Here is a 19,983-nt window from a genome sequence, read left to right on the forward strand (position 1 = left end):
CCTGGGGCTGGAACGATGGCACAGCAAGGAAGGTGCTATAATCTTTCGCATCCCTTATGGTTTTCTGAACTCTGCTAGGAGTGGTCGCTGGGTGCAAGGACTGGAGTAAGCCCTGAGTACCTCTCAGTATAGTCTCTCCCAATAGAAAAAAAAAAAAGAAATTATAATAAATATGCTGCTCTGGCAGTAGTGATGACTATCAAATGTCCATGTCTATTGACATGTTTAATATTCCTTCTTCATTCACCTTTTCCGTATTATTGTAAAAAGTGGTTAAGTGGGATGGGGCTGACCATGGAATGAATGGAAGGCATCTCATGGCGACAATGATTTCAGGTCTGCTCTATATACTGGAACAGGGACCACTGAAACATTGTCACCAGGAACCTGGCATCCTGGTATTGAAAATATATTAAGTTCCATCCTGGAGGTAATTTCAGTGTCTCATTGAAACAAGCATGCTTCTGGTATGGAGACAGGGGCAGTATTCAGCTCTGCAGAATCGTTTATTCACAAGGTGCTCTGTGCTGTGGCTGGAACAAGTCTGCCCCAGAGAAGAACAGCTACTGAGAAGCATCTTGCCAGTTAAGCAGATCTGAATTCACATATGAAAAGGATGATAACTATACTTTGCTTCCTTATACTGTTCTCTTGTAGGCCAAGAAAGGGTTTACTGTGTAGGATGAAAGGGAAAAAATGAAGAGCAAAGAAGAAAGTTTGTCAAGGACAGGTTAGACATAAGGGCCAGAAACATTAGTACCAGGGATAAGGCATTTACCTTTCATACAGCCAACTCTGGTTCAGTCCCACATACCCACATAACAGTTCTCTGAGCATCACCAGGAGTTATCGCTGAGCATTGCTAAGTCCCAAAACAAAAATCAGCAACAAAAATACAGAGACAGAGAAACCTGATAGTTGCTGGAAACTTCTGGATGAATTGAATCAACAACATCACTGTATCACTGTCATCCTATTGCTCATCAATTTGCTCAAGCAGGCGCCAGTAATGTCCCCATTTGTCCCTGTCGAGTTCAGGATCAGGGGAATGAGGCCCATTACTGTTACTGTTTTTTGTTGTTTTTTTTTTTTTGCTTTTTGGGTCACACCCAGCAATGCACAGGGGTCATTCCTGGCTCTGCACTCAGGAATTACCCCTGGCGGTGCTCAGGGGACCATATGGGATGCTAAGATTCGAACTCGGGTCGGCCACGTGCAAGGCAAATGCCCTACCTGCTGTGCTATTGCTCCAGCCCCAATTGTTACTGTTTTTGACATATGGAATACACCACGGGTAGCTTGCCAGGCTCTACCGTGTGAGATTCTGCATCACTCTCTTCCTGGAGGTTTGTTTTATAGTTTCTGGATCTTGGCCATTGATGAGATTACATGGCATCAGGGGCAGTTTGTGGGTATGGCTGCCAAGCTACTGGAAAACTGGGGACCTGGATGGAGGAGGCTCAGTCCCAATCCAAGCAGGCTTGGAGATCTCAGCCACGGGTCCCGCGTACCTGGGTTCCTCTGTCGGTTCCTTCCTGGGTGTGGGAGTGCATGGAGAGTGACCTTGAGCAAGGCTGTGGGTGGGTTCTGGAGGTTTTCGACTGCCAGGGCTCTGCTTGGGGTTGGGAGGGAAACTCAACCCACCCCCCTCTGAGGTGCCTGATGAAGACAGCCTGGTGGCGGGGCATAATATTCTGCTGAGATCATGTGAATCAACAGTACCTATATAAAACTAAATTGACCGGGTTAAGGTATTGGAACCTTGATTCTGAGTCCAGATATCAAGTAACCTTCTATGTAATTGACAAGACTTGGTTTGATATCAATGGCATGTATAGGTCTCTCTGATTGTTAAAAAGGAATTTTTATAATTTGTATTTAGGTTGCTTGCCAGAATCTATTGCCCTGTTGGTCTGTTCAGAAAAGTAGTTTGAATAAAATGGAGATATTTCTAAAGTACAAGGAGAAAAAAAATCATCTTGGTATTAAAGCTTAGTTGAATTGGTTTTATGATATTTTCAGCAAGTTGAGGGTGCCGTTTCCTGAAAGTGAGGGAAGGAGCTTAATTCAAGCAAAATAAAGGACATGTAAACTGTATTTGGGTAAGTTTTAAGATAAATATAGTTTCATTCTTTGCACTATCTTCCCTCCCACGCCCACAGATATTGAAGCCAGAATTCAAAATATCTATTGTTGAAGCCAAATGGAGCCCAGTGTCATTTTGAATGTTAGAAACCCAAGAAGAAAAAAAAAAGGCAGGAAAAAATTGAGTGTTGCATCTGAATTAGCATTTAAAGTGGCATGTTTATATAAAAAGAAAATGGTGTAATATATCCTGAGAGTAAAGAGAGGATTTCAGACTGTGAAAGAATGTCAATTGCATTTATATATTCATCGAACGGCCAGTTTGGTATTTGGTATGTATTCGCCACATCCCTTCTCATGCCAGCGTTCATCTCCCGCGGAGCGGGGCAGGCGGGCGGAGACATGGAGCTAGAACAATGTAGGATTGATCTTCTTGCCTTTGAAGATGATGAGGAGACCTTTGTTTTGCTCCAGGGGAAGAGAGGTTAGGTCACCTCGAGAGCTTTTCAGCGAAATCTGTGTGCATTTCCAAGCACACTTTTGAGTATGACTTGGAATCGGTATGTATGTTTGTTGGGTGTGGGGCAGGGGAGGCTAGAGACTTATGGACTTCTAACCAGTTGTTCTCTGAGTGAATATAATGCTGCTCCCAGCTGAAAGCTGCTGTGCTTAGGAGAGCCTGGAGGTATATTGAGAAGAGGTATGATGGAATTGTTCTCTGTTATATATTTGCTAGAACTTTTTTGCAAATCTGAATCTGACAGGATTTTGGAGAGTTTTACAGCCTCCAGGACAGTGTGACTTGTTTAGGGTGCCCTCTGAGCCAGCATGCCATGTGTGCTCTCTAGAAAGTTCTATTCTTGGGTCTGTAGTTGCAGCGAATGGGCTCTGGACCTCCACTGATGGGTTTCAGTACTGTCTTGGCCACGGCTCCAGCTATGTGACCTTCAGACCATTACTGAATGTTTTCTTGTCTTATTTTCTTTTGGCTTAGGGACCACATTTGGCTGTACTCAGGGCTTAATCCTTGTTCAGCGCTCAGGGATCATTCCTGGCAGTGTTCAGGGAACAACATGTGGTGCCATGGATGGAACCCACGTTGGGTACATGGAAAGCGAGAGCTTTACCTGCTGTACTATCTCGGCTCTGTATGTAAGGTTTTGGTTCAGTAGTAAACTATACCGGGATTGAAGATCCCCAGCCTATCACTATCACTATCCACTCTTCTCTGCTCTCCATCGCTAGTTTTTTTGCCACTTATTGATCAAAGTAGACTAAGGAAGCTCGCTCAGAGACAGGTTATTGGAGTAGTGCTTTCTGGGGGAACACTTGTTTATTAGTTCTTTCATTTATGGAGAATGTCAGAGAACGTCAGAGAGGGCCTCTATATTCTTTTTTTTTTCTTTTTTGGGTCACACCCAGTGATGCTCAGGGGTTACTCCTGGCTTTGCACTCAGGAATTACTCCTGGCAGTGCTCAGGGGACCATATGAGATGCTAGGAATCAAACCTGGGTAAAGCCTCATGCAAGGCAAATGCCGTACCCGCTGTGCTATCACTCCAGCCCCTAATCCTATATTCTTGGGTAGACCTATCACTTGTATCCCAAAACAGTCCTGGTCATTGGAATTTCTGGGTAAATTCTGGAGACAGACTCCCATAGGTGTTCTGGCTTAGAGTCATCATGCGGTGAGGGAACATTCGGTGGTCAGTGGTCATTCTGGTAGAGAAATCCTTAACTTGAACCCTGGACTTCATCTTCTTAGCAGGTCTATAGGTGGTCACTTTTTGAATGTATATTTCAGACTAGATGGATGTAGAAAAGAGTGAAGGGTAGCATATTATAGTTCTCCATGTGGAAAAATCTTAATCCTAGCATCTCAGAGTAGAAGAAACCTGATTAACAGGTTTTTCTGTTAATTAAAATGAAGAGAAATATGATACTTAGTTTGGGCACACCCAGATGTGCTCAGGGCTTACTCCTAGCTCTGCTCAGAGATCACTTGGGGACTGTATGTGGTGCTGAGGATCAAATCTGGTTTGGGCATGCATAAGGCCAGCACCTTCTCTCTGTCCTAGAAATCTGATTAAAACAACAACAACAACAACAGCAACAGCAGCAGCAGCAACAGCCTTTGATAAATGAGAAACCAACAATTCGGAGGATTTGATTTATACTTATAGACAGATGGTTCCTTGCTTATGAATTGTGGCCAAATTTTAGGGAGTGGGAAGCCACTCTTCCTGCTCAGAGTCACATTTTTTCAAATGTGAAAGAAATCACTCAACTGATGTCTTTTGATCCCCAAACGTGAAATAGCAGCACCCACACCTGCAGTGTTGACCAAGTAAAGGGTAGGCTTCTCTGAGCATGAGTGACTTCACCGGGCTTGTGGTTTCGACGAGCACGTTGGAAAGCGTGGCCTCATGTTCCTTGAAGAGCTGACACTTTTAAGCTCACACCATCTATAGTGGCAACAAACAAGAAAGGCTGGAGCAAGGGCACCAGCACTGCCAGGCTGCTAAGTCAGTGCTGGGTAGTAGTCTCGTGATGATGGCTATGCTAGTGGGCAGCGCCCATCCCAGCTGCAATGGCTGGCAGTTCCCAAATGTGTCCATTATCTAGTGAGACATGTGAGCTGCTCAGCTGAGTTCTCTATTGTTCTCTTTGTCCTGTTGTGCTGTACCAGGCAGTCCCCTTGTGACAGGATTGGGGAGAGCTTGGTGGTAGAAGAGGGTGTGCTTTGTGACCTGAAAATTCTCTTTAGAACCTCTGCCCTTCTGACTCCAATTAAACTCCTTTTTACTTTTTGTGCCAATCACTGTCAAACCAAAGGTACTGGGACGAATGTTATTCTAGGGATTTTTTTTTTTTTTTTGCTTTGCTTTTCTGCAATAGGGACCTACCTAGTCTTCTGAGAATTTTGCTGCATCATTTCTTTTAGCTGAAATTACATGTGTTGCATGTTTTTGTTGTTATTTGGGGGCCAAACCCAGTGGTGCTTTCTGGATGTGTGCGTGGTGGGTAGGGGCCAACTTCTGACTTAGTCCTTGGGGTTTGCTTCCGACAGTGCTTGGGGACCACATGGTGGCAGGCCTCTCACATACAAAGCAGACACTTCAAAGCTCCCTGTTGAACTGTTCCTCTGGCCCTGTTTTATTGTTTTATAAAGTTATCTCATCAGAGATGAGGATGAGGATTTTTCCAGCAGAACACACCAGCACCTCTACACTTCTCTTCCCAGTGCCCTTCTGGGCTCTGCTTCACTGCATATGTCACCCACCTAAACTTTGACAAAGTGCCATAAGGAAATTCCATGAGAAAACTTCTGTAGACAGAACTGTGTTAGAGAGAAGTTTTATTATGCATATTTAAAAAAAATATTGGCATGTGGAAATGGTGACTTGAATGTGACTCAGTGCAGAAAGATGTATTTTAAAGGTTTTTTTTTTTTTTTTCTCTTCTGCTGGTGTTGGAGATTGACCCCAGAGCCTCACACATGCAAGGCAACTGCTGTACCCAGGCTACATCTGTGGCTTTAAGGTTTTTTATGTTTTGTTTTGTTATTTGGGCCATACTTAGTTGTGCTCAGGGCTCACTCCTGGTGGGGCGTGGGGACCTATATGCAGTGCCGGGATTGAATGGGTCCATTGAGTATGGGCAAGGGCGATGCCCACCCCTTGCCTGAGGTGCCTGAAAGGCGATGTCCTTTCTCTCCAGCTCAGTTGTTTGTGCTTAAAGAAAGAAAACTTTCAGAATAACAAATTCAACAACCTGTAATATATTTAGGGTAAGATTTTATTTTTTTTTTATTTTTTGCTTTTTGGGTCACACCTGGCAATGCACAGGGGTTGCTCCTGGCTCTGCACTCAGGAATCACCCCTGGCGGTGCTCAGGGGACCATATGGGATGCTGGGAATCGAACCCGGGTCGGCCGCGTGCAAGGCAAATGTCCTACCCGCTGTGCTATTGCTCCAGCCCCCTAGGGTAAGATTTTTTTAAATGACCATCTTCTAGAACTATATAATGTACTATTCCAAGAAATAGCCACACGTTTTGCAGCTGTTGTGTAAACTGTTCTTTACTTCAATACACCCAGTTGGCTTAAGGAGCTCTTTAAGATGGAGGAAGAATGGTTTCTAACTGTGGGTGTACTGTGGAGTGCCACGGCAGTATCCTTAAGACCTCAGCACCCAGAGGAAACTATGACTGAACCCTGGTTTTCCAGTGTAGGCTTTGCCATTGCAGTTGTTCAAGATAGTGCTTTGATTTGGGAGGGTCCACATGGAGACAGAGGTTATCCTTTAGATTAATTTTTACTTTTTGATAAGTGTCTGCCTTGAGACATGGCTACCACGTGACAGCCTCCTGTGGCTCTTGTGGAACAAAGGCTGATGTTTGTTGCAGGAAGGTGGGGACCTTCCCCCTGGGTGGGCAGCAGCACAAAGGGAGGAAGCTTATTTTGCTCCTCCTTCCAGCTCCCAGTTGGCCTCTGTCTGAGGCACTAAACAATATTTGCTCTGCGTGGGGCACATGAGTGAGTTCACCAGGGGGTTTGCATTTCAGGGTATAAAGCCTAGTGTTTAGTGTCTTAACAAATCAAGAATCAATTATCTGGGAGAATAAGCAGAAGGTTTTTTATGTCTAGGATAAATTAGTTTAAACGCTAAAACCAGTCCTTGTGGATTAAAGAAGCACTTGGAAGCAATGGAGTATATTTTAAAAATGCACTTGACATCATATACTGAAATGAAATTATTAGATCAGTACATGGTTTCATGTCTTAGGGGAACAATGGTGGTTTCTTAAGGTGAGATTCCAAGGTATTACCAATTTGTATGTAAATGCAGTTGATCTGATAAAATTCACAGAGAAAAATATAGTCATGAAACAGCTGACTGAAAGCATGTTGCTTAATTAGTATTTTGGAAAGTTCAGCCCACTTAAACATCATTTTAACTTTTTTTTTGATAAAAGGTGTTGATCAAAAATACCTTAGCAACACAGTGAGGATGGTGATGGTAGTGATTGTCTTGGGACATTGTTAAAAGGGAAATTAAGAAGCAAAGAAGTTCAACAATATACTTCTTGAGACTCCCTAATCTTTCCATATATAACACACAAGTTTTAATTGATTTAACAACACCTGGGCATTATGTACTATATATTATATTAAGAACCCAGAGAGTGTGAGTTCTGTCCGTATTAACCCACAGCAGTATTTAAAGCAGCAAAACACCCTGGGCTAGCTTCCTCTCATAAACTCCTATGTAGCATGAACCCATTTTCACTATCTTAAGATCACAGAGCCTGACCCATGGTTGAGCATTTGGGTTTTTCTCCAATAGCAATAATGTTCTTTTCCCCTTTAAAATAGCACGTTCCCAGGTAAGGCACTTTCATTACAGGCAGGTGACCCAGGTTTGATCCCCAGTACCATATATGGTTTTCCAACCCTGCAGGAGTGATCCCTGAACAGAGAACCCAGAACAAGCCCCAGAATCCACCAGGTGTGCCCCACCCAGAAAAGGCTTGAACATAATCGAAATATTCTCAGTTGTACTTAAATTTCACAATTACATAAATTTTTGCATATGTATAAATCATGTGGCTTATTATCCTGTCGGTGCCAGATAATCTTCTCACCAGCCAGCCTCCAGAACTCACGGCTGCTTCTCCTGGCATAAAATGAGGCCCCCATAACCATGCCACCAGACTCTGCGCCAGGCTGTTTTCATTCGGGGAGCCCCAGAGGGGGGTGGGTGAGAGCCCTCCCCACCGCAAGGGACCCAGCCCTGACAGCCGACCTCACAACCCAACTGCCACCACGCTCCAAGACGCTTTCCACACACTTGGGCCAAGCCTCACGCATGAGTGAATATTCCTGACTGATACATCATAAGACACTCCCTACCCATTTTCCATAGTTACCACACCATATTTGATAGGGTTCATACAGTAGGCAACAAAGGGGAATATATATATATATATATATATATATATATATATATATGCGCCTCTCAGAGAGCTCGGCAAGCTACTGAGAGTATCCTGCCCGCATGGCTGAGCTTGGCAAGCTCCCCATGGCTATTCGATATGTCAAAAACAGTAACAATAATAGGTCTCATTCCCCTGACCCTGAAAGAGCCTCCAATCATTGGGAAAGATGAGTAAGGAGAGGCTGCAAAAATCTCAGGGCTGGCCTTCTGGAAAACAATTTGGACGATTCTCAAAAAATTAGATATTGAATTCCCATTTGACCCAGCAATACCACTGCTGGGAATATATCCCAGAGAGGCAAAAAAGTACAATCGAAACAACATCTGCACATGTATTTTCATTGCAGCACTGTTTACAATAGCCAGAATCTGGAAAAAACCCGAATGCCCCAAAACGGATGACTGGTTGAGGAAACTTTGGTACATCTATACAATGGAATACTATGCAGCTGTTAGAAAAAAGGAAGTCAAGAATTTTGTAGTTAAGTGGATGGGCATGAAAAGTTTCATGCTGAGTGAAATGAGTCAGAAAGAGAGAGACAGACATAGAAAGATTGCACTCATCTATGGTATATAGAATGTCAGAGTGGGAGACTAATACCCAAGAACTGTAGAAATAAGTACCAGGAGGTTGACCCCATGGCTTCGAGGCTGGCCTCACGTTCCGGGGAAAGGGCAACTCAGAGAAGCGATCACCAACTACATTGTAGTCGAAGGCCATGTGGGGGAAGGGAGTTGCGGGCTGAATGAGGGCTAGAGACTGAGCACAGTGGCCACTCAACACCTTTATTGCAAACCACAACAGCTAATTAGAGAGAGAGAACAGAAGGGAATGCCCTGCCACAGTGGCAGGGTGGGTTGGGGGGGAGATGGGATTGGGGAGGGTGGGAGGGACGCTGGGTTTACGGGTGTTGGAGAATGGGCACTGGTGAAGGAATGGGTTTCCGAACTTTGTATGAGGGAAGTATAAGCACAAAAGTGTATAAATCTGTAACTGTACCCTCACGGTGATTCTCTAATTAAAAATAAATAAATTATTAAAAAAAAAATCTCAGGGCTGGGGCAAATGGAGACATTACTGGTGCCCGCTCGATTTAATCGATGAAAAACAGGATGACAGTGATACAGTGATATATCATGAAATCACCACGGTAATCATAGTAATGAACTATTCACCTATGTGTGAAGTTTTCTCTTATTGCTTTATAATGACTTTCTTCACCTCCACTGTCCTATCAGAGAATGAAACTTTCCATTCTTGAAGATGAGTTTATGTATTTCTATTTTAAATAAATCAAACTATTCATGCTTTTATTTTTGTCTGGCTTTTTTCTTCTAGCATGGTTATCTGGTTCGGTCACACACTCAGTGATATTCAGGGCTTACTCCTGGCTCTGCACTCAGGGATCACTCAGGGTGGTGCTCAGGGAACCATATGTGGCGCCATGGGTCAAACTCAGGTTGGCCATGCGCCAGGCAAGTGCTTTGCCTGCTGTATTATCTTTGCAGCCCCTAGAGATTTAGTTATGTTGTAGCATATCTAAAGTTCATTTTATACTAAGAAACATATAAATATATCCCTCCTGAAGAGAGATATCCAAATCTGATTATGTATTCTCTTATTGATGAACATTTTGGTTAATTTAGGGCTTCATACATAAAATTGCTATCATGATTATTTCATTTCCCCCTGCTTGTAACATGTGTTTTTAATCTCCTTATAGCATCTATTAAAGTTTTAAATTTTGATTAAATTGAATTTATTAATTTGTTCTTTTGGTGTTGTCTTTGCATAAACAAGCAAAAAGATTCTTTTGTTGTTGTTGTTTAGTCATACTCCAAGGTGCTCTGGGCTTCTTCTGTGCTCAAGGGTCTCTCCTGGCAGTGCTAGGGTGTGTGTGAATCATAGGCTTCATCGCCAGAAATTGAACCGCAGTCAGTTGTGTGCAAGCATCTTAACCCTTGTACTTTCTCTCCACTCTGATCAAACAAACTGAATGATTCCTACTTGATGATACTCAGGGGAACACAAAGTGCTGGGGGCCTTTTGTGCCACCTCCTTGACCCTGGTCACAAAACTATTCATTTTTTTTCCTGTAAAAGTCATTACTTTAGACTTTGCATTTTGAGTTAATTTTTATATGGGGTGAAATATAATCAAATTACTTTTTTTTTTGCAGATAGGCATCTAACAGTTTTACCACTATCAGTCAAATGAATTATTCTTTTTCCTCTGACTTGCTTTGTGCCTTTGTTTAAAGTGAGTTTTCAGTATATGTGTATTTTATTTACATGCTTTGTATTTTGCCTCATTTATCTATCTGTCCTATCAGAGCCACATTCTCTTGATTATGGTAGCTTTATAATAAGTCTCGATATTAGATAATAATAGTTCTCTACCTTTGTTTAAGTTTTTCACAGTTATTTTGCTTCTTCTAGATAATTTTGAAATCAGGTAATTGGTTTCTGAAAAAAAATCAATATTTTTACTGAAATTGCATCACTCTATAGATCAGTTTGAAGACCTGTACAGAATTATCCAGTGGCTAGCAGAAAACTCTGGTCCTATAGATGCATTAGGGAGAATAATGAATGAGTTGGTAGAGTATGGAGAGACCTTAATGAAATTTCCTCCCAAGATGTATTAATGGGGAGCAGTGGCCAAGCCCAGGGAAACTAAGCTAAGGAATGAGTGTCTGTAAATGAGCATACACTTTGTTCGAAAAAAAAAATCGCCCCACAACCCAGAGAAATGTTTGGGTAGTTTTGGGAATAGCATCACACTGATTTCAAGCAGACATCGAAGTCACCACATTTCTTCTGAGAGAAGTACTCAGTGGAGGACTAAGGCCCGATGTAGTTTGGGAGCAAAGGAAGGAAGAAAGGGAGTGAGAAAGATTCGCTTCTAGAACCTTGCGGGGTTACATAGAATAGAGAGGATCATGGGGTCTGGGGAGATTGAGCTGCATTCACTGTGGCACCATGCTTTACTGCACCTCGGTAACCGAGGCCACAAACGCATTGGAAATAAATTGTATCACGAATCACACGAATCACGAAGTCCCATTGATCGTTGATTTCTCGAGCGAACTCAGTAACCTCTCCATTCGTCCTATCCCTGAGATCTTAGAAGCCTCTCTCCACTCAGCCTTCCCAATGATGCCGCATTGGAGACTTTCAGGGTCAGGGGAATGAGATCCAGCTTGTTACTAGCTTTAGCATATGAATACACCATGGGAAGGAAGCTTGCAAGGCTGTCCCATGTGGGCATGGGCAACTCTCAGTAGCTTGCTAGTTTCTCCCAGAGAGAGAAGTAGGTCATAATATATCGCTTCTGGGAGCTTGCTTTTAAGTCTCTGGATGTTGGCTGTTGATGGGATTACACACACCTGGGTTCTTCTGCCAGTACCTTCATGCGTGAGGCTTGTCCAAACATGTGGAGAGGGGCCTTGAGCATGGCTGTGGCTAGGTTCCAGTGGTCTTCGGCTGCCCGGAGCCCTGCTCAGGGCGGTGAGGGAAGCTGGAGCCCATCCCCTCCCTCCGAGGGGTTCTGGGGAAGACAGCCAGACATGTGGGCAAGATACTCGCTGCCCCAAAAATAATAAATAACATACAAAAAATAAATTGTTTGAATTAATTATTGTCTGGAATAGTAACTCTAAATCACTGTATCACTGTATTATTGTCATCCCGTTGCTCATCGATTTGCTTGAGCTGGTACCAGTAACATCTCTATTGTGACACTTGTTCTTACTGTTTTTGGCATATCGAATACGCCACGGGGAGCTTGTCAGGCTCTGCCATATGGGAACTCTAAGTCAAAAGGCAATATTTAATAATAGACACATTTTTGATGGCTGCATCTATTGTGTCACATCAGAAACCTTGCTAACTGCCTTACAGATTCAGGACAGACCCCATTGCACAATAAGGAGTCTACTCACAATGTCGGTCGTGGCGATGCTCAGGGTCCCTGATCTAAGATGGGAGACTCAGAAAGAGGATGGATCAGAGTAAAGCTCATTGGTTGCTCTGACCCTTCATGTGTGTATTGTCTCAAGGGACAATAATCACTTGTGTGCTGACTGTGTAAAGTTACTGTGGATCATCCTGAGCTACTTGGGAAAATCATCTTTGGGCGTGTTTCCAGAAGATGCCAATACATATTATCGAATAAATCTATACTAACAAGTAAATGTCTTGATTACAAACTATCGAGGAAAATCTCAACATTCACATTAATTTACAGAAAGAAAATGATCATTTATTTGAAAATGGCCCTACCCAAAGATGAGGTGATCAATCAGGGTACCTCTGATTACAAGTCATTTTAATGCTAACTCAGAGTGACTGGAAAAATAGAGGAAATTGATCTGCTTATGTCACTAAAAAGCCCAGGCTTCATACAGGAGCTGATCCAGAGTTTCAAAGTTGTGAGGCTATTTCCCCTTCATCCCATTAGCTTGCAGGAGACTGGCAACCAGCAGTTTCCATTTCCAGGGTTTTGTTTTCCTTATGTATTCTCGTGAGAGACGAGACTGGAGCGATAGCACAGCGAGTAGGGTGTTTGCCTTGCACACGGCCGACCCAGGTTCGATTCCTCCGTCCCTCTCGGAGAGCCCAGCAACCTACTGAAAGTATCCTGCCCTCATGGCAGAGCCTGGCAAGCTATCCGTGACATATTTAATATGCCAATAACAGTAACAATAAGTCTCACAATGAGACGTTACTGGTGCTCACTCGAGCAAATCAATGAATAACGGGACAACAGTGACAGATGTATTCTCATGAGAAAATTGTTCTTTTCCTATTATTATGGGTTTCCCTTTTGTGGGATGTGTTTCCAGAGCCCAGCCCCAGGGCTTCCTACATGTGAAATCTGCATCTATCACTGAATCTTTCCGGGACCGATTGGGCCATCTGATGTGATGTTACATGTCCACCAGTGCAATGCTATGCAGTTATAAGAAAAAGTGAAATCTTCCAGTTTGCTGCAATTTGGATGAAACTGGAGTGCATCGTGTTAAGTGAAGTCAGAGGAAGAAGGGAAATTACCAGATGATCTCATTTATCCGGGTATATGGGGAAACAAAGAAATAGATAGTATCAAAGGATGACAAATCCTTGGGCGTGGGATAACCTTACAGAACTGAGATTACCAAACAGGCAGGGAAAGGTAGGGAGAAGATGGAGACTAGAAGTGGCTTAAGACAGTGGTGGAGCATCTTGGGTGTGTTGGTATTTGTGAAGGAGCAGTGACTGTGCACATCAAAACCATTAATGTTAATACTATTGTACACACGTGGGATAAAATGTAATATTAAAATGCTTTGTGATTTATTATTTTAAGAAAGGAGTTACATGCCTGCCCTTGAATGTAGTGATATTTATAGCATGAGTGTCCTGAGCTGACACTTGACTTGTTCAGTATAGTGACCACATTTGGCTATTCAGCTCTTGAAATGTTGCCAAACTGAGACTGGTGAAGTTTGACTTTATTTTTAAAAGAATGTGAAATATCTATCTCACTAATAAAGTCTAAGTTAATTGTATGTTGTGTGATATTTTTAAACATATTAGGTACAGTTACTGTCACTGTAACTGTCATCTCCTTTTTCATCAATTTGCTTGAGCGGGCACCAGTAACGTCTCCATTATGACACTTGTTGTTACTGTTTTTGGCATATCTGGCATATCAAATACACCATCGATAGCTTGCCAGGCTCTGCCATATGGGCAGGATACTCTCGGTAGCTTGCTGGGCTCTCCGAGAGGGACAGAGGAATCGAACCTGGGTTGGCTGCGTGCAAGGCAAACGCCCTGCACGCTGTGCTATCGCTCCAGTCCTTATATTATAAAAATTTAGAAGCCTCTAAATGAGAAGCTTCTAAAATCTCAGGGCTAGGATGAATGGAGACATTACTGAGACCGCTCGAGACAAATGACGACCAATGGGATGATGATGATGATGATGATGATGATGATGATGATGATGATGATATTATGAAAATTATTTCTACCAATTTCTTTTAAAAGTTTTAATGTGACAATTAGGAAAGTTTGAATGCTGTAAATGACTGCAGATTGTATGCTGGTGAACAGAATTGGTTTACATCAATTAGGAGACCCTGGAAATAGGGTCAGAGTCAATTCTCCCCACTCTCTAACTGTGTATCATAGCAGTACACAAATGGAGGAGAGTCAGTGGCTATTTGGAAGCAAACCCAAATGAACACTGGTGAATGACACAAGAATAGTATGAAATACCTGTTTGTTTTCTGATATATACTGAAGGTATATGTCTGGAATGTTGACTGTACTACCATTAATAATTTTTTTTCATAATGCTTTTGAAAATTTTTACAAAATTTTGGTTGTCATAGTAACTAACCAAATAGCACACAATATACTTAGAGTAAAAATTATCCCATCCCTTCCTATTTCTGAGCTTATCCAGAACCCCAGCCTTTATTAGCCTGCTCTTTGTACTTCCATTCCTTCTTTCATGTGCATATGGAGTGTCTCCACAGACATTATTTTGTTGCATCTGTTGCTTTTGTCAAAAGAATGGGTCTGTAGCATGCGCTTTTTCTATTTGCTTTTCTTGCCCTACCAATCTTTCAAGTCAGTATCATTTGCATTTATCCCATTCTTTATGAGAAATTTAAAAAAAATCTATGCTTTAGATCAGAGGCTCACTTGACCTACTGTCCTCTTTCCAGGAAGAAAAGAAGTCACTCAGTGTCAACCTGGAAATGAAACAAACAAATAGAAAATACCCCCCTTCACATGATACTGTGTCTACTACTTATCCCTACATCCTTTCAGCACTCCCAGGCCACTGTGTTGTCCACTTTGAAAATATTGTATAGGTCACATATTATTTAGTCATTTCCCCCTTAACGGGCATGTCCTACCACAAACAGTACTGCAGTAAACATCTTTGTACCACTGACCTTACATGCTGGTCCTTTTTTGTTTTTCCTATAGGATAGATTCCCAGAAGTGGAATTGCTTGGTCAAACGGTATGTGATTTTAATTTTAATCGATATTGTTAGATTATTTTCCCCAAAGGAATAGTAAATCACCTCTGCACATCAGAATGCCCATTTCCTACATTCTCACCAGCATTGAATGTTACTGCTGTTTTTAATTCTGATCAGTCTTATTCTCTGTAGTGCATTTTCTTTACAATCACTGACATTCACCATATTTTTATCTTTTTTTTTATTTTTCTTTCCTTCATTCCAGTTCCATGACTTACTTTACTATTTGGAAGTGATTTTCATTCACAATCTATAAGAGAGATTTTGTTTTAGAAATGTTAATCCTTTGTTTCATGTGTGAAAATGTATCTCTGTAATTTTTGTTACATATGATATCTTTTGCCAAATGAAAATTTTTGTTGTTATTTAATCAAATATGTCTGTCTCTTCCTTTATAGCGTCTGAATTATCTGCTTTGCTCAGGTGGTCTTTTCCAATTCATGGCCATTCAAAAATTCCCTTCTCAATTTTTTTAAAGCATTAAAATCTTACTCTAAGTTGTTTACATGATACAAGTAGAAATCTACTTTTGTCTCTCTCCCCCTGAAGAATCATTAGTTTTCCTAGTTATTTTTTAAGAATATTTTTTGTGATATTAAATTGTTAACTATTGCTCAAAACAAAGATGCTATTTATACTTGAGGCTATTTTGGGGCTCAGGTCTGGTCCTTATATTGGTTTCTGTGCCACACCATTCTACATGCAGTGAATCTGAGTGAGTTGTAATGTCTGGTAAGTTGCTCTTCACTGGTTTTTTATGGTTGTTTTATACCAGGTTTTAAAAAGTATATAGTTCTGGTTAAGTTAAATTTTAAATCTAATAATTCAAAACTAAATGTTTTGAATATAGAAAATAATACTGTAGGTTAATTAGAGCCAATAAAATAAGTATTTTTCAATGTGGAGAGCTCTTAAGGTTACTAACTAGAAAATACTCATCAGTGAACATAGGTTTATCTTTTCTGTGATTTTTCATTCTTTCAATGTATTTAACAGTGTCTCAGTATCCCAGCTACATAAATGGGAATACTAGCATAACATCTTGTATCCAAAGATCAGATTATAGAACTAAACCTAAAAGGCTTGCAGTGACTGTATTTCTGCTTGTGTAGCAAATGGTCCACATACCTTACCTGGATAGGTTGAGGGGTAAAAATGATAATGAAAGCAAAAAGCTGTCATGGAAGAGTAAAATAGATTGTGTATTTTGAGATGTTTGTAATGATACTCTTCTGAAAGTTAATATTAGACATTACATATCCTTAAGCTGTCACACTTGAAACTTTGGGAAAGTCATCTCATATTTTGCATATTTTTTGACAATTTTTTTCTTACCTGGCAGTGATCAGTATCTGCTCTTGGTTTTGTGTTGGTGATTACTCCAGGTCGTGCTTGGGGGGCCCTGTAGGGATTGAGCCAGAACTGGCCACACGTGTGAGACAGATGCCTTAATGCCTTCTAGTCGCAACAAGTTTTATTTTATTTTATTTTATTATTGTATCACCATGAGATAAACATTTGCAAAGTTGTTCATGATTGGGTTTCAGTCATATAATATTCCAAGTTTTATTTTTAATGTCGTACTGATTGAATTGTATTCACTGACATTCCCAATTTATTTTGGGAAAGTTTTTTTTGGAGGAGTGAGGGTTGGGCCTTATCTGGAAGTTTTCAGGGCTGCTCATGGTTTTTTACGGGGAATGCTTTCAGCAGTGCTCAAGAGACCCTTTTAGTTCTGGGCATCCATCCTGGGTCTGCTGCATGCAAAGCATACGCTTTGCCCATCAAACTGTCTCTCCCACCAGCTTTTTGGGAGGAAAATGGAAATTTTAGTAGCCATAATATTAAGGTAAAAACATAGCTTTGGGGCCGGAGCCAAGAGTACAGCAGGTAGACTTGCCTTGCATGCAGCAGACCTGGGTTTGGTCCCCAGCACCTCAAATGGTCCCTTGATTTCCTCCAGGAGTGATCCCTGAGTACAGAGCCAGGAATAAACCCTAACTACAGCCAGGTGTGGCACCCCCAAGAAAAAAAAAATTAAGTTTGTGTTTCTTAAAGCATTTGCAATTTTGGAGCTGAATACTAATACTGCCTGGGATTCAAAATAATGTAATATTGCCTTACAGTTAAACACAACCAGTTAAACATTAGGTTTGAATTTTGCTTATGGAAGTAAAAGAAATTCTTGATATAGATTCTACTCACAAGAATGAAATGGTTAAATATGTTATTATTACTGAATGATTTAAGTGTGATACAAATTTTGCATACGGATGAATATTAAAATAATAACCTAAAAAGATGGGGGTAGCTTCATTTAAATTATTCATATCAAGACCAGGGAAGTACATGGGAAAGTGAGACTTAAATTTAAACCTTCAGTATCAAATTAGAATCTTTATGAAATGGAATCTAAGGCAGTGTTTCTACTGTGCACTAAAGAAGCTGATTATCTTTTAGTGCTCCCGGGAAACCATTTAATAGGTACTCTTATACCCACTGATTTTGGCCCTTTTAAAATTTTGCTTGGGATTTTTCAACCATACCCAGCAATTCTCAGAGGCTATTTCTGGCTCTGCCACAAGGAGTGACTACTAGCAGTGCTCAGGGCACCAGGTGTGGTTCTGGGAATCACACTAGGAATCACCCCATGTAGGGGCGGCCACATACACCCTATGTAGGGGTGGCCACATGCAAGACAAATACTGTACCCCCCTGACCCCTCTGTTTAAGTCATTTTAGGGCATCAGGAGTCTTGTTGAAATGGCGTAATTGGGGGAAATGTTTTCAGATCATTTGTTTGTTTTGTGAAAGAGCAAGACTGCTTTCAACTATGTGTGGGCATTGCGCTATAATGAACCAAAGTGAAGGCAGTTCTGTTAGCCAGTTGTGAAAATCAAAGAGGAAATGGTAATTAGAAGCCACTGAACCAGGCTGAGCCTCCTAAATGCCAAGAGTCAGTCATGCTGTATGAAAGGTGACAAACGATACAAACTGTGCTAGAGGAAAGACATATCGTCGTGTTCTCAGTGTTTCCAAATAAGCTGTGTACTGATCAACTCCAAATGTGTTTCCTGCACGCAAGTTTCAATCATCACCCAAATTGACACTGTTGATAAACACAAATATAAAAATATAGTTTATTTAAATATAATTGCATGTGTGTAAATTCTATGTTGTTACACTTAAAGTAAAATTGATTTAAATATATGTAGACTGTCCCAGAGGCTTGAAGTCACAGTGAAAAACCTGTAAACAAGGCTATTAGAAGATAAACAATGAAAGAATGCTCGTTTCTTAATGTCAAATAGTGAAGTCTATATTTTGCTTTAAGAATCCAATCCTAAACTTCCTCTGGAGGGTGGCGAATCTGCTCTGTTTTGCTTTGGGGAGAGAGGACCTACCAAGTGGTGCTCAGGAGGCCCATGGGCTTATCCAGGCAGTTGTCAAGGAACCAGGCTGAAGATTGATGCAAGGACCTTCGGACACCATGCTGCTCGGGCCCCCGCGTACAGGGATCACTTGGGCCATCTTCAAGTTGCCCAGGGATCTTCAGGGCCTCAGCCAATGATCCTTAATTAATGTTCAGGTGATGCTGGAGATCAGACTGTAGTTAGCCATCTGCAAAGCATGCACCCTCACCTTTGTGCTCTCTCTTTGACCCAAGAATCTCTTTTTATAAAAACAAGTTAACTTTCGGGGCTGGAGCAATAGCACAGTGGGTAGGGCATTTGCCTTGCACGAGGCCAACCCGGGTTCAATTCCCAGCATCCCATATGGTCCCCTGTGCACCGCCAGGGGTAATTCCTGAGTGCAGAGCCAGGAGTGACCCCTGAGCATTGGCAGGTGTGACCCAAAAAAGCAAAAAAAAAAAACGTTAACTTTAAAAAACATCTGTGACCAAGAGTTCGAGTGACCTTAGGCGTCCATAGTCAATAAAAGGTCATTGGTACACTTGCTATAGTGTATCAAGATACCAAATAGCAATTAAACTCACAGGTTATAGAATGATAAATTGGGAAGACATGAGCACTAGAATAACTAAATAATATAGGGCTCATGAGACTGAAGCACTAGGAGGGATATGTTCCCAAGCTACTACATAGGGTAAAAATAATTACGTAAATCAGTTCAAACAAATCTGCCTAACTTATGTTGAGCCTTTTCACCTAACAGAAAAAATACTAAGCAAGTGGTAATAATAGAGTACTGATTAAAAAAAAGGTGTACCTCCAAAAACATTTCAGGAGTTCTGTTCAAAAGTTCAGGCTTGGGAAATAATTGGTGGACCTAATGAGCTCAGATAAACTGAAAGATCATAGGTATTTCTAATTTACATCAAACTGAAACAAAACCACCTTATGTGATATCATACATTAAAACTATACTTTTAGGGGCTGGAGTGATAGCACAGCGGGTAGGGCGTTTGCCTTGCACGCAGCCGACCTGGGTTCAAATCCCAGCATCCCATATGGTCCCCTGAGCACCGCCAGAAGTAATTCCTGAGTGCAGAGCCAGGAGTAACCCCTGTGCATCGCCGGGTGTGAAAAAGAAAAAAAAAACTATACTTTTATTAACAAAAGCCATTACAGCTGAAAATTAAACAAGTCCAAATCAAGATAAATATTTTGCTCAAGTTTACAAGTTTGAGACTCGTAAAGATGGTTTACATATGGCCACAGTAAAGTGTCACATGTACCTTTACTTAACTTTGATCTAATTAAGTATTATTCTCGGATTCTTTAGAAATGTTAACCTTCACTAAATATCTCCTTCATATGTGGCACCATCTTAAATTGTCTCAAAATATAATGTCACTAGCTTCCTCTCTTTATTTTGTCTTAAACTACCA

At 41.3% G+C, this 19,983-nt stretch overlaps 1 protein-coding gene across 8 annotated transcripts in view; it reads left to right on the forward strand.

The window, feature by feature from the left end:
* MAST4 (microtubule associated serine/threonine kinase family member 4) overlaps positions 1–19,983 on the forward strand; it is a 668,112-nt gene that overhangs the window by 358,560 nt on the left and 289,569 nt on the right. For 4 of the 8 annotated variants that reach the window (XM_055123954.1, XM_055123957.1, XM_055123956.1 and 1 more), the window contains one exon: positions 15,075–15,110. The exons of the other annotated variants lie outside the window; for them this stretch is intronic. In XM_055123954.1, the coding sequence (XP_054979929.1) occupies positions 15,075–15,110 (36 nt within the window). The remainder of the gene's footprint in view (positions 1–15,074; positions 15,111–19,983) is intronic. 8 annotated transcript variants of the gene reach the window in all.

The sequence above is a fragment of the Sorex araneus genome, chromosome 1 (genome assembly GCF_027595985.1).
Source record: "Sorex araneus isolate mSorAra2 chromosome 1, mSorAra2.pri, whole genome shotgun sequence".
In the NCBI taxonomy this organism is placed as follows: domain Eukaryota; kingdom Metazoa; phylum Chordata; class Mammalia; order Eulipotyphla; family Soricidae; genus Sorex; species Sorex araneus.